The sequence below is a fragment of the Garra rufa genome, chromosome 3 (assembly GCF_049309525.1).
Source record: "Garra rufa chromosome 3, GarRuf1.0, whole genome shotgun sequence".
Classification (NCBI taxonomy): Eukaryota; Metazoa; Chordata; class Actinopteri; order Cypriniformes; family Cyprinidae; genus Garra; species Garra rufa.
Genome location: NC_133363.1, coordinates 63,038,487 through 63,064,350, shown reverse-complemented (window position 1 = coordinate 63,064,350; position 25,864 = coordinate 63,038,487). Strand labels below are relative to the sequence as shown.

At 40.4% G+C, this 25,864-nt stretch overlaps 2 protein-coding genes across 2 annotated transcripts in view; one reads left to right on the top strand and one right to left on the bottom strand.

Annotated features, from left to right (window-relative positions):
- LOC141332302 (solute carrier family 12 member 3-like) overlaps window positions 1-10,125 on the top strand; it is a 19,524-nt gene extending 9,399 nt beyond the window's left edge. Inside the window, exons 21-26 of the mRNA XM_073837435.1 lie at window positions 7,276-7,380; window positions 7,509-7,620; window positions 8,530-8,616; window positions 8,736-8,871; window positions 8,965-9,032; window positions 9,239-10,125. Of these exons, the coding sequence (XP_073693536.1) occupies window positions 7,276-7,380; window positions 7,509-7,620; window positions 8,530-8,616; window positions 8,736-8,871; window positions 8,965-9,032; window positions 9,239-9,377 (647 nt within the window). The 3' untranslated portion in view covers window positions 9,378-10,125. The remainder of the gene's footprint in view (window positions 1-7,275; window positions 7,381-7,508; window positions 7,621-8,529; window positions 8,617-8,735; window positions 8,872-8,964; window positions 9,033-9,238) is intronic.
- A 1,200-nt stretch (window positions 10,126-11,325) lies between these two features.
- The window catches only part of LOC141331718 (solute carrier family 12 member 3-like), a 24,236-nt gene continuing 9,697 nt past the window's right edge, over window positions 11,326-25,864 (bottom strand). Inside the window, exons 3-25 of the mRNA XM_073836752.1 lie at window positions 25,769-25,862; window positions 25,550-25,689; window positions 25,313-25,423; window positions 25,108-25,219; window positions 18,142-18,272; window positions 17,980-18,064; window positions 17,429-17,586; window positions 16,615-16,722; window positions 16,402-16,525; window positions 16,213-16,314; window positions 15,976-16,131; window positions 15,700-15,799; window positions 15,511-15,622; window positions 15,268-15,402; window positions 15,071-15,177; window positions 14,900-14,982; window positions 14,721-14,804; window positions 14,392-14,490; window positions 14,185-14,296; window positions 14,028-14,114; window positions 13,809-13,941; window positions 13,609-13,676; window positions 11,326-11,464 (exon numbers count right to left, since the gene is read on the bottom strand). Of these exons, the coding sequence (XP_073692853.1) occupies window positions 11,326-11,464; window positions 13,609-13,676; window positions 13,809-13,941; window positions 14,028-14,114; window positions 14,185-14,296; window positions 14,392-14,490; window positions 14,721-14,804; window positions 14,900-14,982; window positions 15,071-15,177; window positions 15,268-15,402; window positions 15,511-15,622; window positions 15,700-15,799; window positions 15,976-16,131; window positions 16,213-16,314; window positions 16,402-16,525; window positions 16,615-16,722; window positions 17,429-17,586; window positions 17,980-18,064; window positions 18,142-18,272; window positions 25,108-25,219; window positions 25,313-25,423; window positions 25,550-25,689; window positions 25,769-25,862 (2,580 nt within the window). The remainder of the gene's footprint in view (window positions 11,465-13,608; window positions 13,677-13,808; window positions 13,942-14,027; window positions 14,115-14,184; window positions 14,297-14,391; window positions 14,491-14,720; window positions 14,805-14,899; window positions 14,983-15,070; window positions 15,178-15,267; window positions 15,403-15,510; window positions 15,623-15,699; window positions 15,800-15,975; window positions 16,132-16,212; window positions 16,315-16,401; window positions 16,526-16,614; window positions 16,723-17,428; window positions 17,587-17,979; window positions 18,065-18,141; window positions 18,273-25,107; window positions 25,220-25,312; window positions 25,424-25,549; window positions 25,690-25,768; window positions 25,863-25,864) is intronic.

Genomic DNA, 25,864 nt, shown 5'->3' with positions numbered 1-25,864 from the left:
ATTAGCTATTTAGCCATTTCGTCAACCGTAGGTGAGTATTCAATGAAGTTTATTACTAAAGCCATATGCCATTATGGGCAAATGGATAAAAAATAATTGTACTATAAATAATAAGGAAAATAAACCATTGAACCAACATTGTTAATGGTTGAAAAGACATTTCATGGATTTAAAACAAACAAACAAACAAAAACAAAAAAAAAAAAAAACAGAGAGAGAAATTTATTTTAATATATTATCATGGTGTTGATCGGCCTTCACTTTTTTTTTTTTTTTTTTTTTTTTGGTGCAATGTATGAAAATGTGGGTTTTGATACAATTTGTTGTTATTAATATATTCTTGGATAAAACATTGAGTCTTTGTCTAAAAGACAGAGAAGAAATAGCCTGAGACCAGTCAATTCACTTCAAACCTTGAATCAACTTACAGTCATTTAAACTTGCAGGTTATATCAACTCATTTTGATTGTAATAAATTAAAATGACTTGTAGTTTTAAGCTGACATAACTTAAAAACTTAAGGCAGCTGCTGAACTTAGGTTTTTATGTTGAATCTGGTGAAAACGTTCTACAGTGTATGAATGTGAAAATAAATGGATTGTTTACATATATGTGACCCCGGGCCACATGGGTATATTTGTAGCAATAGCCAAAAATACATTGTATAGATCGAAATGATAAATTTTTGCTTTCATGCCAAAAAATCGTTAAGATATTAATTCAAGGTATTTTGTAAATATCCTACTCAAAACTTAATTTTTGATTAGTAATATGCATTGCTAAGAACTTATTTTGGACAACTTTAAAGGTGATTTTCTCATTGTTTAGATTGTTGTTGCACCCTTAGATTCCAGATTTTCAAATAGTTGCATCTCGTGCAAATATTGTCCTATCCTAAAAAAACATACATCAATGGAAAGCTTATTTATTCTTCTTCTTGTATATGTTATCATGTATAAACTGTAAAAAGTTTTCACCAGTTTCAACTTAAAAACTTAAGTTTAGCAGCTGCCTTAAAATGTTAAGTTAAATCAACTTAAGTCATTTAGGCCTGGTTTCACACACAGGGCTTAGACTAAACCAGGATTAGGCAATAGTTCAATTAGGACATTAAAGTATTTTTTATAAACGTGCCTTAGAAAAAAACAAACATTACTGGTGTGCATCTTGAGGCAAAACAAAGCCACTGATACATTTAAAGATCAGTCAGTGAAAGTTTCTTTCAGTTGAAACAGCTCAGTCCTAGTCTGGGACTAGGTTTAAGCCTGGTCTATGAAACCAGGGGTTAAACTCACAAGTTAAATCAACAAATTTTGATTGTAATAAGTTAAAATGACTTGTAGTTTTAAGCTGATTTAACTTAACTTAAGTTCAGCAGCTGCCTTAAATTGAAACTGGTGAGAACTTTTTACAATGTAGGTTAGTTTGTGGTGCTTCTGTTTCGTTGTTTTATTTTGTTTATTTAATGACTGCATTTAGATGCTTAATGATTTTTTTTTTATACATTTACAGTTTAATAGAGTAGAGGTTTAAAAGTCTGTGTGTCTCTCGCAGGAGCATGTATGGTGCGTGACGCCTCCGGGAACTTGAATGACAGTCTGCCGCTGAACTTCACTGAGGGATGTGAGGGTCTGAGCTGCGGTTTGGGCTGGAACTTCACTGAGTGCCACAGAAAGGCACCTGCGCCTTCGGCCTCTCCAACAACTTCCAGGTGAGGCTCTTCAGTTTGTTGCTTTAGTTTACAGTCTTAGTTGAGATATGACATGACTAAAGATTAGTATTTTGGTGTGTGAATGTAAGACAGGTTTGTCTAATGGTTACAGTTGATACTTGGTTGGACAGCCACTAGAGTTCAGAAGTTTGGTGAGACAGAATGAGGGGTAGATCATTTTGCCACACATTTACAGAGTAATGTGTTGTTGTTGTTTTTTTGTTTTTTTTTTACCTAGAATAATCATTTATTGTACTAATTTTATTATTTATTATCAGCTATCACTTTATTTAACAATTAATTTTGTATTTATTTTAATGTTTTTATTAGGTTAGTACTGTATTTTTTGTATGTATGTATATATATATATATATATATATATATATATATATATATATATATATATATATATATATATATATATATATATATATAATTCAATTTAATCCATTAAGTTATTTTAATTTATTATTTTGGTTATTAGAGTTAATATTTTGGTATGTATTTTTTTAAATGCATTTGTTTATTAGTTTGGTATCACTCTTTTATGTAATTTCAAACTTCACATTGCAAAATCCGATAAAATACATTTGTATGGTTTGTCTGGACAATGTTTTTTTTCATTTATACATCAAGTGGAAGCTGAATAATTTAAATTTTCATTGATGTATGATTTGTTAGGATAGGACAATATTTGGCTGAGATCTAGATCTGACAAAATCTGTAATCTGAGGGTGCAAAAAAATCAAAATACGGAGAAAATCACCTTTAAAATTGTCCAAATCAAGTTCTTAGCATTGCATATTACTGATCAAAAAAAGTGTTGATATATTTCAGGTAAGAAATTTACCAAATATCCTCATGGAACATGATCTTCATTAAATATCCTAATGATTTTCGGCATAAAAGAAAAATCGGTAGTTTTGACCCATACAATGTATTTTTGGCTATTGCTACAAATACACCGTGTTACTTAAGACTACTTAAGAAGGTTTTGTGGTCCAAGGTCACATATATGAATTGAGGTTAGGAGTAGAGATTGTTTGCTAAATTTTTCAATATTTTTTTTTCCATATGTGACCCTGGACCACAAAACCAGTCTTAAGTCGCTGGGGTATATTTGTAGCAATAGCCAAAAATACATTGTATGGGTCAAAATTATAGATTTTTATTTTATGCCAAAAATCATTAGGATATTAAGTAAAGACCATGTTCCATGAAGACTTTTTGGTAAAATTCCTACTATAAATATATCAAAATGTAATTTTTGATTAGTAATATGCATTGTTAAGAATTTAATTTGAAGAACTTTAAAGGTGATTTTCTCAGCATTTTGATTTTCTTTGCACCCCCAGATTCCAGATTTTCAAATAGATGTATCTCGGCCAAATATTGTCCTATCCTAACAAACCATACATCAATAGAAAGCTTATTTATTGAGCTTTCATATGGTGTATACATCTCAGTTTTGTAAAATTTAACCTTATGACTGGTTTTGTGGCCCAGGGTCACATATCGCTCTTTCAGACACTCCACTTGTTTGACAAATGAAATCAGTTTGCATTAATGTGGTTTCCTGCTCAAATCCCCAGGCGCTGATCCAGGTCTCTGGCTTTGGGCCGCTGATCTATGCGGGCATATTTGCAGCCACCTTGTCGTCCGCCCTTGCATTCCTCGTCTCCGCACCCAAAGTCTTCCAGGTAAAATGCCAAACCCCTAAAACAGATAATAGCTAATATGTAACCTTATAAGCTCATCAAAGCAAACATGGCCTGTATTTTAATTTTTTTTCTCCCCCACATTTTCTTGGTTCAGTGTCTCTGTAAAGACAACATCTACCCATACATCGGCTTCTTTGGAAAGGGTTACGGGAAAAACAACGAGCCCCTGCGAGCGTATCTGCTGTGCTACATCATTGCCATGTGCTTCATTCTGATTGGTGAGTCAAAAAGGAACATCGTATTTAACTCAACTTGAATTATTCAAAGATAATGTACACTATATATTACATGCACATTTGTTTATGGGTACCTGGAATCTGGAATAACAGTGTTTAAATGCAAAAAATAAGTGCATTCTTATACATTTTGAACATGTGATCTTGAATCATTTTTTATATCTCCACAGCTGAGCTGAACACAATCGCTCCTCTGATCTCAAACTTCTTCCTCTGTCGTACGCTCTCATCAACTTTAGCTGTTTTCACGCTTCGATCACTAATTCACCCGGTGAGTAAAAATAAAACAAATGAAAATGAAACTGATTATGTGTTCTATGGGTATTTTGAAGACTGAATAGGTTTTACCCACATACAATTACATTGAATTGTTTGAGATTGCTGAAACTTTGCTGTAGGAAATTATTATAAATAATATAGAATATTTATAGTCAGTGAGAGTTTCCTGACCATTTCTGCTCATTTTAAGGATGGAGACCATCGTGGCGGTATTTCAGCCCATGGACGGGTTTGTTTGGTGCCGTTGTTTCTGTCATACTGATGTTTTTGCTCACCTGGTGGGCAGCACTCATTGCTTTCGGTTTGATCATCTTCTTATTCGGCTACGTCATCTATAAGAAACCCGGTGAGATGTTAGCCATTCAACATAATGATGGCACAGAGTTGTATGCTTTTACATAAAAATGTTCAGACATACTCATCATTTTGTGTCGTTCAAGAGGTGAACTGGGGTTCGTCCATCCAGGCCAGTACGTACAACATGGCTCTGTCCTACTCCGTGTCTCTAGCAGGAGTCGAAGATCACATCAAAAACTACAGGTGAGATGAGGCTGTGAGTATGTGTGAGATTCAATGGAGACAGTTATTAAAATGCTGTCTTTGTGTGCTTTAAGGCGAGACACTGCAGGTGAATTGGGTAAAATAATAACTAATAGTTATCACCTTACTTACCCAATTGATTACATTGATAATTGCAAACATTTTTTGTATTACAAGTTTTCTAAAAAGCTAGATTTAAATATGGAAATGAGGCATTATTTAATGAAACATGCGCTAATTTACATACATCGCTAGTACACAAATCTACACACTGGATCAAGTCATTTTCAAAATTGTAGTTACATTTTTTTGACATATTAGAATCAAATGTTTTTGCAGAGTGGATTTTGGGTCTCATATTGTCACTTCCTAATTAGGAAAAAAAAATCCTTCTGTAAAAACCTTCAGGATATAGACAGGAATAAAAATGTTAACACACAAGTTTGGTGTGTTTAAGTGCTACTGGAGATTTATGGCTCAGTGTAGGAGAAAAAATTATTTTCAGAAAACGGCCTTTAAAAATATGGATTGTCATTGAAATCTATTGACACAAATAGATAAAGTGCCATGAAAGAGATATTTAACAGTGTCTTTTGGGTGTTTTCCACTAGTCTGAAAAAACACTTTATGAAACACCAAAAAGCCCTAAATCAGTGCATGAAAAACATTTTTTTTTTTTGTTTTGGCCTGCAGTGTCTCCCCTTAATCAAAATAACTTATATCACAGCAGGTCTATTTTAAAATTATATCCAAATATACCAAACAGCTATAGTCATAATGTCATTATTATGAGATTAAAAGTCAAACGTATGACTTTTGAAGTCTTTTTGGAGAAAAAAAATTGACTTTGACACTGATAAGTCAAAATTGACCATGGCTTAAGTCAAAATGAACAAAATCGAGAATTCTGATTTTGTCCGAATTTTTTGTATGCCAGTAATGACATAACATCAATTTTTACTTTTTGTCAGAAAGAAAAACTTTTTGTGTCTCATAATTATAATACATTTTAGTTATATTCATGCATTTGACAGAATCTTTAATCCAAAGCAACTTCCATTGCATTGAACCCATGAGCTTGTTGATACTAGTGCCATACTCTACCGCATCTTTATTCACAATAAATTAAAATGGTAAATTACATGGTGTTTACCGTGATTTAGGTCCATATATTCACTCATTCATTTCGTCTCATCAGGCCTCAGTGTCTGGTTCTGACGGGTCCTCCGACTATGCGTCCAGCGCTGGTGGACTTTGTGGGCACTTTCACTAAAAATGTCAGTTTGATGATTTGTGGCGACATTCTTATGGTAAGAACCAGTCTTTATTTTTCTTTATTTGGCATTTAGAAAACAATGCCCTCAATAATAATACAAAAAAAATGGTTCTGTTTCTTTTTAGGATGATAAGGCTGTGTCTCAGCGAAATTCTAATGACATGGTAAAGTGGCTCAATCAGAGGAAGGTCCGTTCCTTCTACACGGCGTTCAGGGCATCCAGTCTGAGAGATGGCGCCCAGCATCTTTTACAGGTTACAAACGCTATAATGCTTCAGTGATGAAACATGAGTAGAACAGATGACTGTGCAAATCACTTTTTGCATGAATCGGTACATTCAATTCAGTTAGATAATTACTGTACCTTAAAATGGTTTTGTACGTTGCACAGAATGACTGCTCGTGTTTTATGTATAAAACATTAGTGATTTTTTAATCTATGTTGTTAGTTGTAGTTTGTGTATTGGTGTATTTTATTTAATATAATAAACATGATCTATTTTTTCCCCTCTTAAGGCTACTGGTTTGGGGAAATTGAAGCCGAATATTCTGGCGATGGGATTCAAAACGAACTGGCAGGAAAGCACCAGTAAAGACATAGAGGACTATATCAACACTATATAGTGAGTAAAAATAACTTTGCAAGATCTTCCTGAGATCTGTAGAGAAAGATATCATAAATTATGTGCACAGTAATGGAAAATATATGTATTATTGTTATGTTATTATTATTATTATTATTATTATTATTATTATTTTTTTTTTTTCATTTTGTTTATATTTATTTATTTTTTATTTTTTATTTTTTATTTATTTTTTTTCAGTGTAATGCAGAAGCAAACATTATTTAACTTGTTTATACACCATGAAAGTTTCAGACTTTAATTTTTGCTGTTCTTAATAATTTGGAGCAAAAATTTGGAACTTGGTTTGAAAATGTTAATATTTGCAGGGAAATTTTGAATGGAAAATGTTAATGTGGTGGGAAAATTTGAAATTTGAATGGAAAATGTACGATTTGGAGGGAAAATGTTAACTTTGGTGGGAAAATTAAACAAATTGGAGGGGAAACTCCATAATAGTATAATTGTCTTTATGTAACTTATTGTGACCTAAAATTGTTCTTGAAGTGTAACCAGGGCATGTTTTTGTGGAATACACTCGACTACAAGGAAAAAGTATTTTTGTTTGTTCTCAGTGATGCTTTTGATTCCAACCATGGCGTGTGCATCCTCCGCATGATGGACGGACTGGACATCCGAGACGAGATGGAGTCTGAGGGTATGTTGTGTTTGTTTGTTTGTGTTTGTATGTTTCGTACAATAATTGAACAAATGCAGTAATTCTATCCTGCGTGTTTGACAGTCAATCAGGCTTTTGAGGTGGATGAGGCCATAGAGTCTGACGATCAGATTTCAGACGCCGATTCAGGTGAGTAAACCGATCGATGTGTCTTCTCTTTGTTCTTCAACCTTATCTCATGCCTTGGTTCTCCCTTCATCTCCATTTTAGACGTGGACAACACAAAGAGCATGCCGAACGATCAGATCAAAACCGTGTTTCAGAACAAACAAGGGAAGAAGACCATCGACGTCTACTGGATTTCTGACGACGGAGGTTAGATATGGACTGTAATCATTACACAGCTTCAATCATCATAAATTGAGTTTGATAACCCTTTAGTTAATATTAAATAGTTGAGTAATGCAGTTAAAACTCTTAAAATCTCCCATTCCTTCTCTCAGGTTTAACTCTGTTAGTGCCATACTTGTTGACCAGAAGAAAGCGCTGGAGTCGAAGCAAAGTCAGAGTGTTCATCGTTGGAGAACAGCATACCATGGAGAACGACCGCAAAGAGTGAGACACATGAAAAATGACAACCATTTAAACTGTTTAAGCCAAAAACACTGTTTTTTTTTTTTTTAATGCACCTGCCAAGTTTGAGATTTTGGGCTTTTTTTTTTTCATAAAATGTTTTTATTTTCAGACTAGTGGAAAGAAAACATCCAAAAGACACTATTAAGTGTTTCTTAAATAGCCATTAATCTCCACTTCAGTAGCATTTATTTAACATATGACTCTAATATGTCAATATGTCAAAACAAGTTGACCAAAAATTTTGAAACTGACTTCTTCCAGTGTTTAGATGTGTGTACTAGAAATGTATGCAGATTAGTGTATATTTCATTAAATAATGCCTCATTTGCATATTTAAACCTAACATTTTAGAAAACTTGTAATGCAAAAAATGTTTGCAATTATCAATGCAATTAATCAACTGGGTAAGTAAGGTGATGACTATTAGTTATTTTGTTTTTACCCTATTCACCTGCAGTGTCTCGCCTTAAAGGAAATAGTCTCCAATAAAAACAGAACAGATGTCACTAATGTCTCAAACTTTGCTCAGATTTGCCTAAAGCTACCAAAGTCTGCAATCAATAGCCAGATCTCAATATGAACTAAGGCATTTCTGTCAAATTCCCCTCTTGTTATTCTTATTCATGATGAGCATTAGATCTAATTATTTCAATCATAAGAAGTCAGGCTCATTAGAATCTTCAAACCATAAGAAGATAATCATCATAATCGGAATCATCAGAATTATTACAATATGTCGACAATTTCCTTCAACTACATTAGCTGAAGTTCCTTCAGAATTCAAAGCTGAATTTTAATAGCAAAGAGTGTCTGGTATCATAACTCTTGTAAAGCTGTCACTTACTGTAACTCTATGCTGTGATTAATAAACTCTCTTATCTTGTTCAGAATGATGACTCTGCTCCAGCGTTTCCGACTGGACGTTCACGATGTCATTGTGATGACGGACAGCGAACGGCCACCACTTGCCAAAACGTAGGTTTACCCCAAACGGGTTTGAAATAATTACTGTGAAGTCAGTTTAGGGCAAAGAAAGTGATGTGTTCTGGTAATAACAACCAAATGCAGTAACAGAACATCCTTGTTGTCATCAGCATGAAGCGCTTTGAGGAAACGCTCGCCCCCTTCAGGCTGAATGAGGGACAGCTGGATGAGAGAACGGTGCAGCAGCAGAGGACAGAGTTTCCGTGGAAAGTTACGGACAAAGTGATGGACGCACTGAGGCTCAAGGTGTGTGTGTGTGTGTGTGTGTGTTTGACCTCATGTCTAGCTACGATAATAAATCCAACTCGCCGGCTCAAAGTTTCTTTTTTCTTTTGACAGTCGGAGAGAAAAGTGCGGCTGAATGAAATCATCCGGAGGAATTCGAAGCATGCCGCGCTGGTTCTAGTGTGAGTATTGACTGTAATATCATTAACCTTTACTGGCTGCTGGTCAATATGTAATTCATACACAAACAAAGCACAATCTGATAATATTGGAGCCCCATAAATCATTGACGTTTAAAATGCAAGAATCATAATTTGAGGGTAAACACACCTGTTAATTATTAATAAACGTGTGTGTGTGTGTGTGTGTGTGTGTTTGTGTGTGTCAGGTCTCTGCCTGTACCTCAGGTGGACTGTCCCAGCTCTCTATATATGGCCTGGTTGAACACGCTGAGCTGCGGCATCCACTGTCCCGTCCTGCTCATACGAGGAAACCAGCAGAACGTCATGACCTTCTACTGCCAGTAAACCAGCCACGTGATTTACTCACCTATCCTGGCTCTTTAAGGCAAGACACTATATGAAAACCATTTGGCTTGTTGCATGCCTCAGAACAGTGGAAGGAAAACATTCAAAATACATTTAAGTGCTTATTTGCACTTTCTCTGTCTGTGTCTGTATATCTTTAAAAGCCAATTTTTGCAAAGTGAGATTGTATACTTCCACTTCAGCAGCACTTACACTCTTAAAAATAAAGGTGCTTTAAAAGGTTCTTCACAGCGATGCCATAGAGGAACCGTTTTTGGTTCCATGAAGAACCATTCAATCAAAGGTTCTTTAAAAACATCTCTTTCTTACCTTTTTCTAATCTGAAGAACTTTCTTTTGCCACAAAGAACCTTTTGTAAAGCAGATGTTAAAAGTTCTTTACGGAAGCATTTAGACAAAAAGGTCTATGACATCGTGAAGCACCTTTATTTTTAAGAATGTATACCAAATTTTCGTTTTACTTGTGTCTATATTCTGAAGGTTTTTATAGAAGAGTTTAATTATGTAATTCCTCAGATTTTATTATTGCACTTTTAACTGTTTGTGTCTGTAAATTTCAATTACAATGCATATCTATAAAGGCCATTTTTTGTCTGAATGAGTTCTATCTCCACATTAGCAGCACCTACTTAAATTTGCAGTTATATTCTTGTTTATATTCTAAAGGTTTTTACTGAGGGGTTTGTTCAAGTATCATTCAACTGATTTTGTACATTTTATTTTTATGTTTTTTTTTTTTTTTTTTTTCTGAATTATGGAGTACTAGAAAGAGATATCCAAAATCCCTTCTATGAAAACATTTAACTCTAAAGTGTCAACAGAATGAAACAAGAATCTGTCTTAATCCAGGGTTCAGATTATTCTTCTGGAAAGTATACAAATTAATGCATATATAAAATATGGATTATAGTGATATCTATTTGTTATTTTTCCCCCAACATATGTGTAGATTTGCTTGAACGTGCAATTCATGGGTTTGTTTGTTGTTTTGCCTTAAAATAATCTAAAATAACTATATTTAATGCCACTGCAAATTTACTGGCATAATATATTAGGTCTTCAGTTGAATGTGTTTTATCTTATTCTTTTGGCACACGTATCCTCTTGCTTAAAGCTCCATATATATATATATATATTTTTTTTTTTTTTTACTTCATGCCTGTGTTATGGTCTTGTATGGTGAATGGGTAAAGTTGCAGTGAATAATCTGAAATGAGAAAATATATAAATTAGTTTAAAGTTAATAACAAATATTTTAATTTCTTCACTTTTTTGTAATTTTGAGCTTTGTGAGGGGCAGTTGCATACAGAAACACACAAACACTCCATGACATCTGTTTATTTCAGCTGTGATATATCATGTACACATTGTGGTGCTTAATTGTTTCTTCTCATGTAATTAAACAGATTTTATAATATGTTTATACTTGGTGTAATGAGACAATCAATGAAAATTGAGACGTTCGTCATTGTGCTAAATTGTATTTTTCACATTGAAAAGCAGATCAAAACATACTTGTAATTCAGAATAATCTAGTATTTATATGTAGTCAAAATGTGACTTTCTAAATTATCCATTATAATGTTTTGGCCAATGAAATGTAATTTTACAAAGCAAAAGCAAATAAACTTATTTTAGAATATTATATTTGTGTCTTGTCTAAATTGCATGAAACTTCTACCCTGAAATGAAGGTCCAGAGTTCAGAGACAAAGTGCTTTCCCATTTCTATTCTATCCTTTCTAGCTGAGATCATCAAAGATATAATATACAGACATAAGAACATGTGAAAAAATATACATCCAGTGTCATCCAGTCAATGTACAAAAGCATTAAGGAGCTCATTTCAGTTCAACAGGTTTAGCATCTTTACATAACTGAAACTGACAGCAGAAGTAATAGATGTGTTTAATGATGAACAGTAACATTTACTGACAGTAGAAGGTCATGACGTTCTGCTGGTTTCCTCGTATGAGCAGGACAGGACAGTGGATGCCGTAGCTCAGCGCATCAAGCCAGGCCATATAGACAGAACTAGGACAGGTGACATCAGGGACTGGAAGAGAACTGAAACACATACACACACCTTATAATGAAAAGAATCATTAAAAAAAAAAACACGCATGACTACCCACGTTTGCTTAAATGACTGAAATCCATTTTAAAGACAAATATAAATAGTGCATTTGTGTGAATTTCATTACAAAACTATTTAATTTGATTCAGTGTTTTATTTAGTTTAGATTTGGTTAACTGGTCAACCAGCTTTTCTGTTGACTAAAATTGGGTTTTCCTTCAAAAATATGCTAAATTATGGCACATTGCTTGTGATGTCAATCATTTTTTAAGTTGTTTATTGGCTAAACAAGAACTACTGGGATGGTCCTACAAGTCTTTTATTTCAGTTTTATTTTTCATTTTGTTTCATGTTTTTATCATTTACATATTTTTAAAAATATCTGTTTTTACATTTTAAATGTAGTTCTGCCACAACAACTCTCTGAAAAGTTTATGGTAATGCATGGTACTGGATATGACAATGTTAATGTATTTGGTCTTGGCGGAATAGATCTGCTATGCTGCTGCTGTTGGTTATTGCTGTAGTTGTAGATTATTGCTGTTGCTGCGGCGGCAAGCAAGTACAGAATTTTCTACTTCCAAAGCAGATGGCATACGGTGCTGAGAGTATTTTAAGGGGTCCTATTATGCTCCTTTACAAAGTCTTTATTTTGTTTCTTTGGTGTGTACTTGAACATGCGCTCATGCTTAGTTGTTAGAAAAATGCATTATTTTTTCACATAATTTACATTATTACAATAGCTTCCTCGCCAGGCTGGCACAAACGGCTCGATTAGTTCCGGGTTCCACCTTCAGAAAAAACAAATGTGTTGTGATTGGTCAGAAGTCCCACTGCGTTGCGATTGGCTAACAGCGTAGACCGCGTTCCGCCCTGCTGCGCCCCTTCCCAAAGCGGCAAACTAGATTAAAGTGATTCTTACGTTGTAAATATGGATTTTTTTTTTTTTTTTACAAAAACACATCTAATCGCTAAAGGAGGCTTTTACCGATCGCCCTGGAGCCATGTGAGGCACTTTTTTTATTATGGACCGACGCATTTTCAATCTATGCTGTTCTATGAGTGACAGAATCGATTTAATATAAGTCCGATTGCATTCGTCTGAAAGAAGGAAGTCATATACACCTAGGATGAATGAAGGGTGAGTAAATAATACGCTATTGTTGGCCCTATCATCAGCCTGCGAGATCACGGATACGAGATATTATCATCATTGTGCTAATGTATTTAATTATTTGCATGTGTGAAACCATAAGGCTCGGATCTGCGTGTGTTTGGACCCTCTGTACAACACACCTGAACGGCGCGGCTTCAGCACAGCTACCAGAGCAGTTTGCGGACCCTTTATTTAAAGCTCGCCTTTAAACGAGCTGACCTACGGCTCGCTGTAGCATCCCAAAAGCGGCCGTCCGTAATACATGGCTAAAGAATCCCCCACCCGCCAACAAATTTAATTTCAGTCGGCAGGACTTATGTTGTGACATAATAGCCTCCGGAAAACAAACGCTGTAGTCCAAATGAGTCGTTTCGTTGTAGTTCTTGAAATGGGATTTTTTAAAAACTAAATATCCTCCTTTGGAGTGGACTTTGAGATTTGTAACTTTGTAGATGTTTTTTTTTTTTTTATGCCCAAACATACACACCACACACTGGCTAAAGTTCAAAAAGTGAAAAAGCATAATAGGACTCCTTTAAGACATGCTGCTGCTGCACAAATAGCATACAATAACCCACAGATCTATACAGGTGGAGCTGGGGAAGGTGTAGGGCCTCAGAGAAACTCTGAAAGCACGCTGCGAATGCTACCAGCCATTTAAATAGCTGCACGCTGCAGGCTCATTGGTTGTGTATGCAACATGAACCAATCAGCTTGTGCCAAGTCATATAACTCTGTGATATCATCAGTTACGTTAACAACCCGTTAGCCTGTGTCATCTAGAGTTTCATGGCTGAACTAAGTATTCAATTTATTTTATTGTCATTTTATTACTTCAACTAATTGAAAATAAGAAATGTTGCATTTGTATCTTCATTTTATCTTTTTCATGTATCTTTTCATTTTAGTTCAAGTTATGTGTTTTTTTTTTTTTTTTAATGGTTTTAGTTAACGGCAATAACCCTGATCTGTACTCACATTACAACCAGAGCAGCATGAATTGAATTCTTCTTGATGATCTCGTTTAGTCTCACTGTCCTCTCCACCTGAAAATAGAGTGACTGATCATCTTACTCAAATCATTATTTCAGAGCAGCTTCACAGAAACAAAGTGTTGTTTATTATGCATCATTGCTTTAACACTGAGAAGTTTTACTTAAGTTCAAAACACCACACACCTTTGGTTTTATGGCCTCCAGGTCTTTGTTAGAAACTTTCCATGGACTCAGTCGCTTGAGCTCCTGTACGTCTCCTGCAGGCTGTTCTTCACTTAGCCTGAAGGGGGCGATGGTTTCCTCATACCGCTGCAAGCTACAGGAACGGAAAGGAAGAAAACACAGGAGTTACTTCAAAGATGCATTTAAACACGTATTTTAAATATGAGCACAGTTTCTCACTTTTTAGCTAGAGGAGGTTTATCCACGTCTGTTATCACAACGATGTCCTCAATCTCCAGCCGGAATCTCTTCAACAGCATCTTCATGCTGCAAAGACAAACAGGTTTAAAGAACCACCTTTTCTGCACTTTAAAACTAGAAATGTAGTTTAACTAACTCTTTACGGTCTTCCTCAATGGTTTCTCGGCCTCCTAAGAAAAACACTCTGAGTTTGCTCTTTTTCCAGCGGTTTCTTCTGGTCAACAAATACGGCACTAAAAGAGTCAGACCTGAAAGAGAGCAACAGCATTTCACAATCTGAAAACAAATATGGAAAGTATTTTCAAAACAACTTGTTAAGAATATTCAGTCAGGTGTGTCTCACCTCCATCATCAGAGATCCAGTAGATGTCGATACTCTTCCTGCCCTGTTTTGTCTGAAACACTGACCTGACCTGCTCATTTGAGCCATCGTCAGAAATATCTGGATGGGGAGTCAGAAAAGGAGGTTTATATGGTGAGCAGTCACACCAAATGGAGCTTGATCGAAACTACACACCAATGGAAGCGTTCTGATTGGCTGACTGAGTAATGACATCAGGACTTCATGTGTTGATTATAATTTGTATTACTATTTAATCTTACGATTATTTAATGTAGTGTTTGATAATTACATTTATGAGCACAGAAAATAACTTGGGATACATGTATCACCTGAATTCCAGTCGGTCTCGTCCCTTTCGCATTGTGGGACTTCATCTGTGTTGAATGCCAGATTGTCAATTCCAGATGATCTGCCTTCAGACAAACCCAAACAAACCCGCTTTGGACTTGACTTTAAGACTCAAAACTGCTGTGTTGACCCATTTTTAATTATTCATGATGTATCAAACCTGCACTATGCAAATCATCCATCACGTTCAATCCGTCCATCATTATCAGAACGGCAATGCCGTAGCTGGAGTCGAACGCGTCACTGAATAAAAAACATTTAACAAAATCAAAACACAAAAGAAAGAGCGTAACAAATCCACTGATATTTGTGAACAAAAACAGCAGCTCACCTAATGGTGTTGACGTAGTCCTGTAAACTTTCCGGTTTACATTCCTGCCAGTTCATCTTGTATCCCAAAACCAAAGTGTTTGGTTTCAGTTTACCGAGACCTGAAGCCTAGAAATTTGATCGATGAGAAGAGCGAAGATTAAGTGCGAAATTCATGACTAGGAGTAGAAACAGATCTGAAGCTAGCAATGGCAGTACCTGCATGAGATTATGTGTGCCCTCTTTCAGGCTGTCCGCAGTGAAGGACGTGTAGAAAGAACGAACGTTCCTCTGATTCAGCCAGTCCACCAGCATATCAGTGCTGTGCTGTGGGAAACTGGATTTCTCATCCTCCTGAAAGCACAAGAGAGCAAGAAACGACCTTCACATCACAAGTTTAAAATAAATAAGACAGGAAGCATTAAATTGTTAGTTTATCTGAATAAGATGAATGTTACATACCATAATAATGTTTCCACAGATCATCAGACTGATGTTCTTCGTGAAAGTCCCCACAAAGTCCACAAGAGCGGGACGAACGTTCGGAGGGCCAGTCAGAACGAGACACTGAGGCCTACAGTATACGAGCATTTATATGTGAGTGGGTTGTGTATCGCAATCTAAAGCTGTCAGTTTACTAATAATCTTTACCTGAAGTTTTTGACGTGGTCTTCCACGCCAGTCAGGGACATTGAGAAGGACAAAGCCATGTTGTAGAAATTGGCCTGATAAGATGTGCCCCAGTTTACATCTAGACACATGATTAGCAACAGTCAGTGCTAAAAAATAACATGCTAATGGGAAAAAGCTTCTGTAGCTCAACTGGTAAAGCAAGATTACATGAGGTTATTGGTGCTCCACATTGTTAGTGAAAACTCAGATGTGTATTACAATTGGATATTGTCATAATCTGCATCGTTTACTCACGAGGTTTTTTATAGGTAACGTAGCCTAAGAGGCAAAGAACGATAGCAAAAGTGACGAGAGCAGCCCACCACGTGAACAGAAACATGAGGATGAAAGACAAGAATGCAGCAAACAGAGACGTCCATGGAGAAAAGTAATGGTACTGCGGCCGCCAACCTGTGAGAGACGATAAACATGATTATTAGACACCGCTGATGGAGTCCATGACAGTGACGATGATAATGATGAGGTTCTCACCAGGTGATTTGGTGAGCGATGCATGGAAGCAGCTGAAGTTAATGAGACCGTAAGAGCAGAGGAAGAAGTTGGAGATCAGAGGAGCGATCGTGTTCAGGTCACCTGAAAAGATCAACATGAAATCAAATGTTAAAGTCTCTGCAGAGAGAAACCCCTCAGTAACAGATCTGGAGGAGATTCAGTACTCACCAATGAGGATGAATGCCAAAGCGATGGCGAACATGAGCATATAGCCTCGTAGAGGCTCTTGGTTTTTCCCGTAACCTTTCCCAAAGAAGCCAATGTAGGGGTAGATATTATCCTTACACAAACACTGTGAAAAAACACATGTAAACATTTTAGAATTAACTGCATTGCGGATTTTAAACAATAATATAATCAAATAACGGCCACAGCATTTACCTGGAAAATTTTGGGAGCTGACACCAAGAAACCCAAAGCTGATGACAAGGTGGCGGCAAAGATCCCGATTGTGATCAAATGGCCAGATCCTGAAACTGTGGCTAGAATCTGCAGGAAAATATACAGCATGTCACAAAAGTGAGTACACCACATACATTTCAGCAACCATTTTAGCATATCTTCTCAAGGGACAATACTATAGAAATGAAACTCAACATACAGCCATTATTGTCAAAATAGCTGGCAACAAAAGTGAGTATACCCTAAGTGAACTTGTCCAAAGTGTCAATATATTGTGTTAGCACCATCGTTATCTGGCACTGCCTTGATCATCCTGGGCATGGAATTGACCAGAGCTGCACAGGTTGTTGCTGGGATCCTCTTCCACTCCTCACTTTAAAGAAGTGCTGGCAGCACTCATGCATCTGTTTTTGAAGCCAGGTTCTGCACCTGACGCACAGAACGTGTGCACAGCTTCGTTGATCAACCCTTGCAAGACTTGTTCCGAATGGAACCAGCCTGTGAGGGGTGCACTCACTTTTGTGAGATTCTGCATATAGCCATAATATCTTTCATCTATCTTCCAAATCATAATATATGCTATTTTGAGCCACTTTGTAGTTTAAGTACTGAGTTAGTAAAGCACACCACTATCAATGCCAATGCCTTGGGTTTGATTCCCAGATAATGCACAAAATGATTAAATACCTTGAAAAAAAATATTCAATGTGACAAATGCATTAATGTAGATGTAAAATCTACTACACTTTCCAGCAGTCAGAAGCTGTTTTTCTAACAGTGCCGTTGCACTCACCTGGAAATGGTTTGCCAGTCCAAAGCTACACGTGCGGTTCTGTTCACACTGGTCAAAATTCCAGCCAAATTTACAGCCCACACCAGTGCAGGGGATCGAAGAATTGAGTGCTAAACTATCATTCAGACTGCCAGAAGCGTCTCTTACAACACTTGCAGCTGAGGGAGAATAGAGGGAAGTGCTTTAGTGAGCGGTTTATCAAAAAGATGCACATTACATTTCATAAGAGCTTAATATAAAAAAAGAGGATGTGACAGAGAAAATGTCTAATAGTAGTAGATGTTATCCAAATTTTGATTATTGGAATCTGAAACTTTTTTTTTTTTTGGCCAAATCTAACATTCCCAAAATGTTCTGGGAACCAAAAAAATGTTTGCTAGATATAAATCTGTTTATTTATAAATAGTTTATTTCGTATTGATTTTTTAAACATGTAATTGCAGCTCATGTTATGTACTATTTTTTTAAAATATCAGTCACCCTCTAATATTAGGATCGGCTATCAAAAAATAAATAAAACATACTGTTAGTCGAATTATGTCTAATCTCACCAACTGTGACTGAGATCAATAAGTAGCTGATGGTGGTCCAGAATATGGCCAGCAGGGTCCCTTTAGGAATCCCACCCGAAGGATCCTGGAATAAGACATAAAGGTAACTTCTGTTGTGTTTTTAAGACACATTAACTTTGCCAGCCAAAACAGCAAGACTACCTTGAGATCTCCACAGATGTTGACACCAGACAGAATTCCCGTGGCAGAAGGGAAGAAGATGGAAAACATTCTGAAGAACGACCCATCTTTGCCTCGGAAGGAAGGCAGCAGATTCTCCACGAAAATCTCAGCTGAGGGGAAAAAATGATTAGGTTTGGCTGTTCCTTCGCCCAATGCTCTGGCTCTGATTTTGCTGTACGCTCAGATATTTAATAACATAGTTTGACCAAAGGCAAAGTCCATGCATTTTGGAAAATCGGGGCCATGGTTGCTTTATAAAGAGAAGAGCAGGCAAACATGATTATCTTAGTCTTTGCCTGAGGCTGGTGGACCACCATCACTTGATAATGCAAGTCAAAACTATGGCATAAAAAGACAGTTTTGACAATCTAAGAAATAAAAGTTATTAGATAAAAAGCCATCATTGTTTAATTAAACAGTCAAAACGTCTCGGGTTACTACTGTAACCTTAGTTCCCTGAGGGAACGAGACGCCGCGTCAGGAACGCTATGGGGAACGCCATTGGCGGGCAGCACTCTGAATCATGTCTACAACCAATGAACGACGGGGGTGACGTCACAGGCGCGGTGACGTCACCGACCAGGAACTATAAAACGCGTGCGTTTGAAGCCGGCGGCAGCTCATAGGAATGAGGCGAGCGCCGCAGGGTGCGGGAATTATGGTCCGAGACGCGGCGTCTCGTTCCCTCAGGGAACTAAGGTTACAGTAGTAACCCGAGACGTTCCCTTCCGGGAACTCGAGCCGCGTCAGGAACGCTATGGGGAACGAGACTACCAACGCCCCCATAATTTCCGAGCCCTGCGAGTGTCTGCTCAACCAGGGTGGAAAAGAGAGAGCCCTTGTCTAGCATACCGCGGACAAGAAGGCCCTGTAGTCCTCGGCCCTCGGGCACACGAGGAATGGTAGTCTTCCTCTGTCTGGTCGCCAGCCAGAGCGAGAGGTACTCCGCGGCCCTCAGGCACACGCAGAGTCTTAGTCCTTGGTCAAGGTAGTTTCCGGAACCAGAGGGACCGCATTACACTCGGTCTGATAGCATACTGCGTCAGAACACGAGGACAAGTGAGCCATTGTCTAGCATTCCGCGGACAAGAGGGCTGTAAAGTTCTCGGCCCGCAGGCACACGAGAATAGAGACCTCCGCCTGGTTCGCCAGTCAGTGCAGGAGGCACCCCTCGGCCCTCGGGCACACGAGGGGTCTTAGTCCTTTGTCTGGGAGTTAGCCAGAACAAGAGGGACCGAATGACCACTGTCTAGCACTCGGCGGACAGATGGTGTGTGAAGTCCCCGGTCCGTAGACCCACGAGGACTGAGAGCTTGACCTCCAGGCTCCTCGGCCCTCGAGCACACGAGGAGTGGGTGATCCTTTGCCTGGGGGTGCAGCCAGAGCAAGAGGGATCCAAGGCTCGGCCTGTGCTACGCCAGGACGCGAGAGATAAGGCCATTGTCGGCATTCCGCGGACAAGAGGGCACTGCAATCCCCGGCCCTCGGGCTCACGGGGAAGACAGTAGGGGCCTCAGCCTGGTAGCCAGCCAGTGCATGAGGCACTCCTCGGCCTTGTCCTAAGGCAGACGAGGAGTCTTAGTCCTTGGTCAAGGTAGTTTCCGGAACCAGAGGGACCGCATTACACTCGGTCTGATAGCATACTGCGTCAGAACACGAGGACAAGTGAGCCATTGTCTAGCATTCCGCGGACAAGAGGGCTGTAAAGTTCTCGGCCCGCAGGCACACGAGAATAGATACCTCCGCCTGGTTCGCCAGTCAGTGCAGGAGGCACCCCTCGGCCCTCGGGCACACGAGGGGTCTTAGTCCTTTGTCTGGGGGTTCAGCCATGACAAGAGGGACTGAAAGCTTGGTCTGATAGTAGTGTCAGACGCGAAGTAGGGCCTTTGTCTAGTTTTCCACGGACAACAGGCTAAGTATTTCTTTGTTTGATTGCAGATCTCTTTAGTTTGGCGAAACTAACTTCTCTTCTTTCCGCAGAAAGATGCGCCTTGAGAAGTCTTCTCCTGGCTAGGGAGGTGGCTGACTCTCCAGGCCTAGCGCACTAGGCCGAGAGCACAGCAGAGCCTGGAGCGGCTCTGAGGTCAAGCTCATAGTACCTGACGAATGTCAGGGGCGATATGGACCAACCCGCAGTTCCTGGAAGCGGAGCTTCTGGAGAACGGAGGCTTCACAGAAGACTCTCTAAAATGAGAGGGAATCTCAACGCTCAATCCAACAGCTCTTAAGAGTGGAGGTCTCAGATAACCCTTCCGTGAGGGGAGACCTAGCTACACTCACGCTTTTTTTTTTTTTTGGTACTAGAAGCGGCGCTTGGCTGCACAGCGATCGGGAGGATGTGTAAAGACGCAGCCTCGGCAACGTCCGTACTATGGCGTCCAGTCCGGGCAGACCTGGAGGCACTAGGGAGAACCAGAGGGAACCTTGCGATATCTATAGAGTCGCAGAGGTCCCATCCTCTGAGTCTGTATGCTTAAAATTTTCCATACTTCATTACTCCCGATGAAGCCTTAATCTCCCGACCGTGGAGGAAACGTGCGACCAGGGGGCTCTGCCCACTGAGAGGCCACCTAGAGGGGCGTGGTAGGCACTCGTAGCCGCCACGTAACCCCTCCAGGTGGAGTGAGCTAGCCCTGCGGAAAGGCGAGACTGTAGGAACTCCAGAACTGTACCAACCGGGCAGTCGACTGGGTCTAAGTGGCGCTCGCGGCGCCATCTCGCAAACAAGTTCCACTTGAGGCCATACAGTTTCCTCATAGAGGGAGCTCTGGATTGAAGAAGGGTCTCAACCACCTCAGTAGGGAGACCCGCTCCTCTAGGTTGTGCCCCCTCAGGGGTCACACCCATAACCTCAACTTCTCCAGGTGGGGTAGCAGACTGCGCCCCTGGCCTGAGATAGGAGGTCTCTCCTGACAGGAATCTCCCATGGAGAGCCGTCTAGGAGAAATACCAGGTCCGAGAGCCATACTCGTGCCGGCCAGCGCGGGGCTACTAGTAGCAGCCGCACTTGAAACCGACGGACCCGTTCCAGAACTCCCGGGAGCAGAGCGATCAGGGGGAAAGGCGTACAGACGCAGCCTCGGCCGCGTCTGTGCCATGGCGTCCAGCCCCAGTGGAGCTGGAGGCACTAGAGAGTACCAGAGGGGACAGTGCGATGTCTCTCGAGTCGCAAACAGGTCCACCTGTGCCTGGCCAAAAACTCTCCATATCTGCTCCACCACCTCTGGGTGGAGCATCCATTCCCCGGGCCTCGGCCCCTGCCTCGACAGGACGTCTGCTCCCACATTCAGATGTCCAGGAATGTGGACTGCTCTCAGGGAGAGGAGTTTTCCTTGAGACCACAGGAGGATCCGATACGCCAGCTTGAATAAGGGGCGTGAGCGGCTTCCCCCTTGATGGTTTATGTAATAAACTACCGCTGTACTGTCTGAACGAACAAGGACATGACGGTTTCTTAGGTCTGGTAGAAAACTCCTGAGGGCCTGGAACACCGCCAGCATCTCTAGGCAATTTATGTGCCATGAGTGATGGTGCGGGCTCCACAGGCCTTGGGCTGAGCGGCCACACATGACCGCTCCCCATCCGGTAAGGGACGCGTCTGTCGCTAGTGTGACACGGCGGCATGGCATCCCTAAGACCGGTCCCTGAGAGAGAAACCAGGGTTTCTTCCACATGACCAGGGCACGTAGGCAGCGCCGCGTGACACTGATCTTGCGGAGCGGGTTTCCCCTCGGGGAGAACCCCCTGGTTTTGAGCCACCACTGCAGTGGTCTCATATGCAGCGGTCCAAAAGGTATTACGTTGGAGGCGGCTGCCATAAGACCTAACAGTACTTGGAACTGTTTGACAGTGAGTGACTGGCCTAGCTTGACCGCATTTACTGCAGTAAGTATGGACTCTATCCGAGCAGGTGACAACTGTGCCTGCATCGTGGATGAGTCCCATACCACGCCCAGATAAGTAGTCCTCTGTAAAGGAGAGAGGACGCTCTTCTTGGCGTTGAGTCTCAACCCTAACTTCTGCATGTGAGCGAGAACAACACCTCGATGCTGAACCGCTAACTGCTCCGAGCTGGCTAGGATCAGCCAGTCTATGTAATTGAGTATGCGGATGCCCTGGAGTCGCAGTGGAGCCAGCGCAGCATCCACACACTTCGTGAAAGTTCTGGGTGAGAGAGCTAGGCCGAAGGGAAGAACCCTGTATTGGTACGCTTCGCCCCTGAAAGCGAACCTGAGGAACTTCCTGTGCTGAAGAAGGATGGAGACGTGAAATAAGCGTCTTTTAGATCTATCGTGACGAACCAGTCCTCGGACCTGATTTGATACACGACCTGTCTGACAGTAAGCATCTTGAACTTCAGTTTTCTGACTGAGAGGTTTAGAAGCCTGAGATCTAAGATGGGCCGAAGCCCCCCATCCTTCTTCGGAACAATGAAGTAACGGCTGTAGAACCCGGATTCCCTGTCTTGAGGAGGGACCACCTCGATGGCCTCCTTCCTCAGAAGAGTATCTACTTCTTGTTCCATTATCAGACCCTGCTCGGGGCTACTAATGTTGGAAATACCCCGCTGAAAGGTGGCGGCTTGGAGCCGAACTAGAAAACATAAACCTTTCTCTACAGTACGCAGGACCCACTTTGAAATCTTTGGCAGTAGTTTCCACGCTGCCAGAAAATTTACTAAGGGTACCAGCCTCTCGAGACTGGTGTCTGGATTTACTCGAGGAACTAACCCGGAGACCTGTAACAGTGAACTGGCAGGACGCTCCTGAGCTAGTTCCTCTGGGGACCCCCGTGGGGTTGCGAACTCTCCAGGGCCGCTACGTTTTTCGGGCGGAACAGCTAGAGGATGTTCGCGGGAGATTGCCGCGCCTTGTAATGCTGGCAGGGTTAACTGACAAATCTCCTGAGGGCCCCGAGGGGGTTGGAACCCGCACCTAGGGTACGGTGCAAACCCCCCCGCGAGGGGCAGCCCTCAATGGCTCTGAATCACAATCCTCAGAGCCGTATAGCCGAGGACTTCCTAGGTTTTTTTTTTTTTTGGAAGCCCCCGACTTAGAGCGTTGCTTTCCGGGCCCTCTAGGCATAGCCGGAGGGACGCGGGTGGCAACGCTCTGTTTCTGCGCCTCTAAAGTAGAGAGCTGGTACACGGCTGGGTTTTACTTCCCGTCAAAAGACCCCAGCACGTGTATCTTTGCTGATCAAGCCTGAAGTTTTCTTTAGGCGGCTTGGAGAGCAAAGACGGAGCCTTAAAGAATGATGCCTAGACCGGGGAACAGATAGCGTCTGTTCGACCCGCGGCGTCATCTTTACCGTTTGGAAGTGCTGACTTAGTCCGCAGGAAGCAGAACGTTTGCTTTTCTGCGGCTCATATTTGCTTATTTAGCTAATGCACAGTCAGCACAACCACCAGCTCATCATACTGAGGCGATCAGGGGGAGGGGGGCGGTTGAATACTTTTGACAACGTACTTCACATCAACCTCCTCGGAGGAAGATATGGCAAACGTTGAAAACTTTTCCTGGAGGGAGTAACCGCATTGCGGGCTTCCATATCCAGAAAAAGATTCACTGATCCACCAGATAGGAGAGGAGATAGGGTATTTTTTAAAACACCCGTCTCCAGTCCCTCTAATAGATCGAGCCACGATCTCAGCGAGTGCAGCAACCGCTCCGCCTTGGCGGAAGCGGGGCCAGACCCGCGAGAAACGCAGGCGAAGGCTCCCTCATCGAAGAGAGCCTTCTGTGGAGCACCCACAATGGAGGATTTTTATGCTCACACTGTGGACAGCCAGCCTTTTCGAGGGCTGACTGTGCGTGCTCTACACTCAAGCAGACCACACATAGACTGTGTGTATCCCCACCAGTAATAAGCATTGGTAGGGAGGAACACACTATCTATGCGGCTGCTTGTACCGCCTAGTTTCGTAACACTTCTTTCCCCCATGGTTGCATTTTAAAGGTCATACTACTCAAATAAAAGTCGTGCAAACTGGCACGAAAAAACAGTAGTATGACCGGGACAGACACAGACACAGAGCGCTCTCGCTGAATGACAAAAGCTGCCGCCGGCTTCAAACGCACGCGTTTTATAGTTCCTGGTCGGTGACGTCACCGCGCCTGTGACGTCACCCCCGTCGTTCATTGGTTGTAGACATGATTCAGAGTGCTGCCCGCCAATGGCGTTCCCCATAGCGTTCCTGACGCGGCTCGAGTTCCCGGAAGGGAACTATGGCACAAAAAGACAATTATCAGATAAGTCAAAATTATGACAAAACTGTGAGAAAATTGTAAGATAAAAGGTCAACATTATGAGATAAAAAGACGAATTATGAAATAGTATGTGAATTTCTTCTTTATGGCATAAAATGACAATTGTGAGATAAAAGGTCAAAATTATGAGATAAAAAGACAATTCGGTAATAGTATGGGAATTTCTTCAAGTCATAAATGGATATTTTAAAAAAATCAATTATGAAGAAGAATTATGACAGTGGATTATGAGACATAAAGTCATAATTATGGAATAAGTCAACATTCTGACAGAAAATGACAATTATGAGATAAAGGTAATAACTGTGGGAAAAAAGTGAGAAGTTAACAAAAGAAAGTTAATTGTGAGATAAAACAGATATTATGATGATAGCTATAATTATGAAAAAATAAAATAATTATAAGTGAAAGGTCATACTTATGAAGAAATGATGACATACTAATATACTATTTTAGCTTTTTATGTAATAATTATGACATTTTATTTAATATTTAATATGTCATCAAGTTCAGTTCATTATGATTTTGACATTATTATGATTCATCAAAGTATAAATATTTTTTTCTTTGTTATGGAGGAACTGGTCTTCCAGATTGTTTTGTTGTAGCAATAAATAAATTGAGTTTCCTGATTGTGCTATAAATGCCGCATTAGATCAGGATCTTGTGTACTCACCGCGGTAGCCAAAAAATCCCAGAGCCTGCTTCTCTTTCCCGGGGGGAATGACCGTCCCCACAAAATAATTAACTAAGGAGAGCAAGAGCGCGATGAAGAACAGAATCTGAGCCTGTTGTGGGTTGAAAAACAAGAAGATTGGCAGTCATGATGTCAAAAAAGTCAGTTTTGGGAATTGAACACAAACACAAGTAGACCACCATACCTTCGCTTCCCAAGCCATACCAGCGAATGTGATGCAGAGGAGGATGGCGACAGTAATCGCCCCAATAATCCTCACATCATTGACATCGTCTACCATCTGAGCGCCATTGTCCTGAGAAGAGAGAAATCAATGAGAAATCAAAAACGATTGGATTTTTGGCACTCTTTTAAATTAAGCAGCTCTCTGAAAATCCCACAACAACCCAACAATAAATGCATTTTTGTGAGTGTGTCTCACTTTGAGAACATCCCTGACGGTTTCAGCAAACCCCACTGTGTTGAGCGAACAGGCGAGAGCATTGGCGAACGCAAATAGCAAACCGATGGGCGCTCCGAACTCTGGACCCAGACTCCGAGAGATCAGGAAATATGTGCCACCTGGAGGAAAGATCACTTCTTCTACATTTGTTTTAAAGCAATGCATTTCTTCTTGTGGTAAACAATTCACTTCACTCACCTGAGTAGACTTTCCCATTGGTGGAAATTGCAGACACTGATGTTGCTGTGATCGTTGTAATGGTGACAGACATGAAGATAATGACGTAAGTCAGAA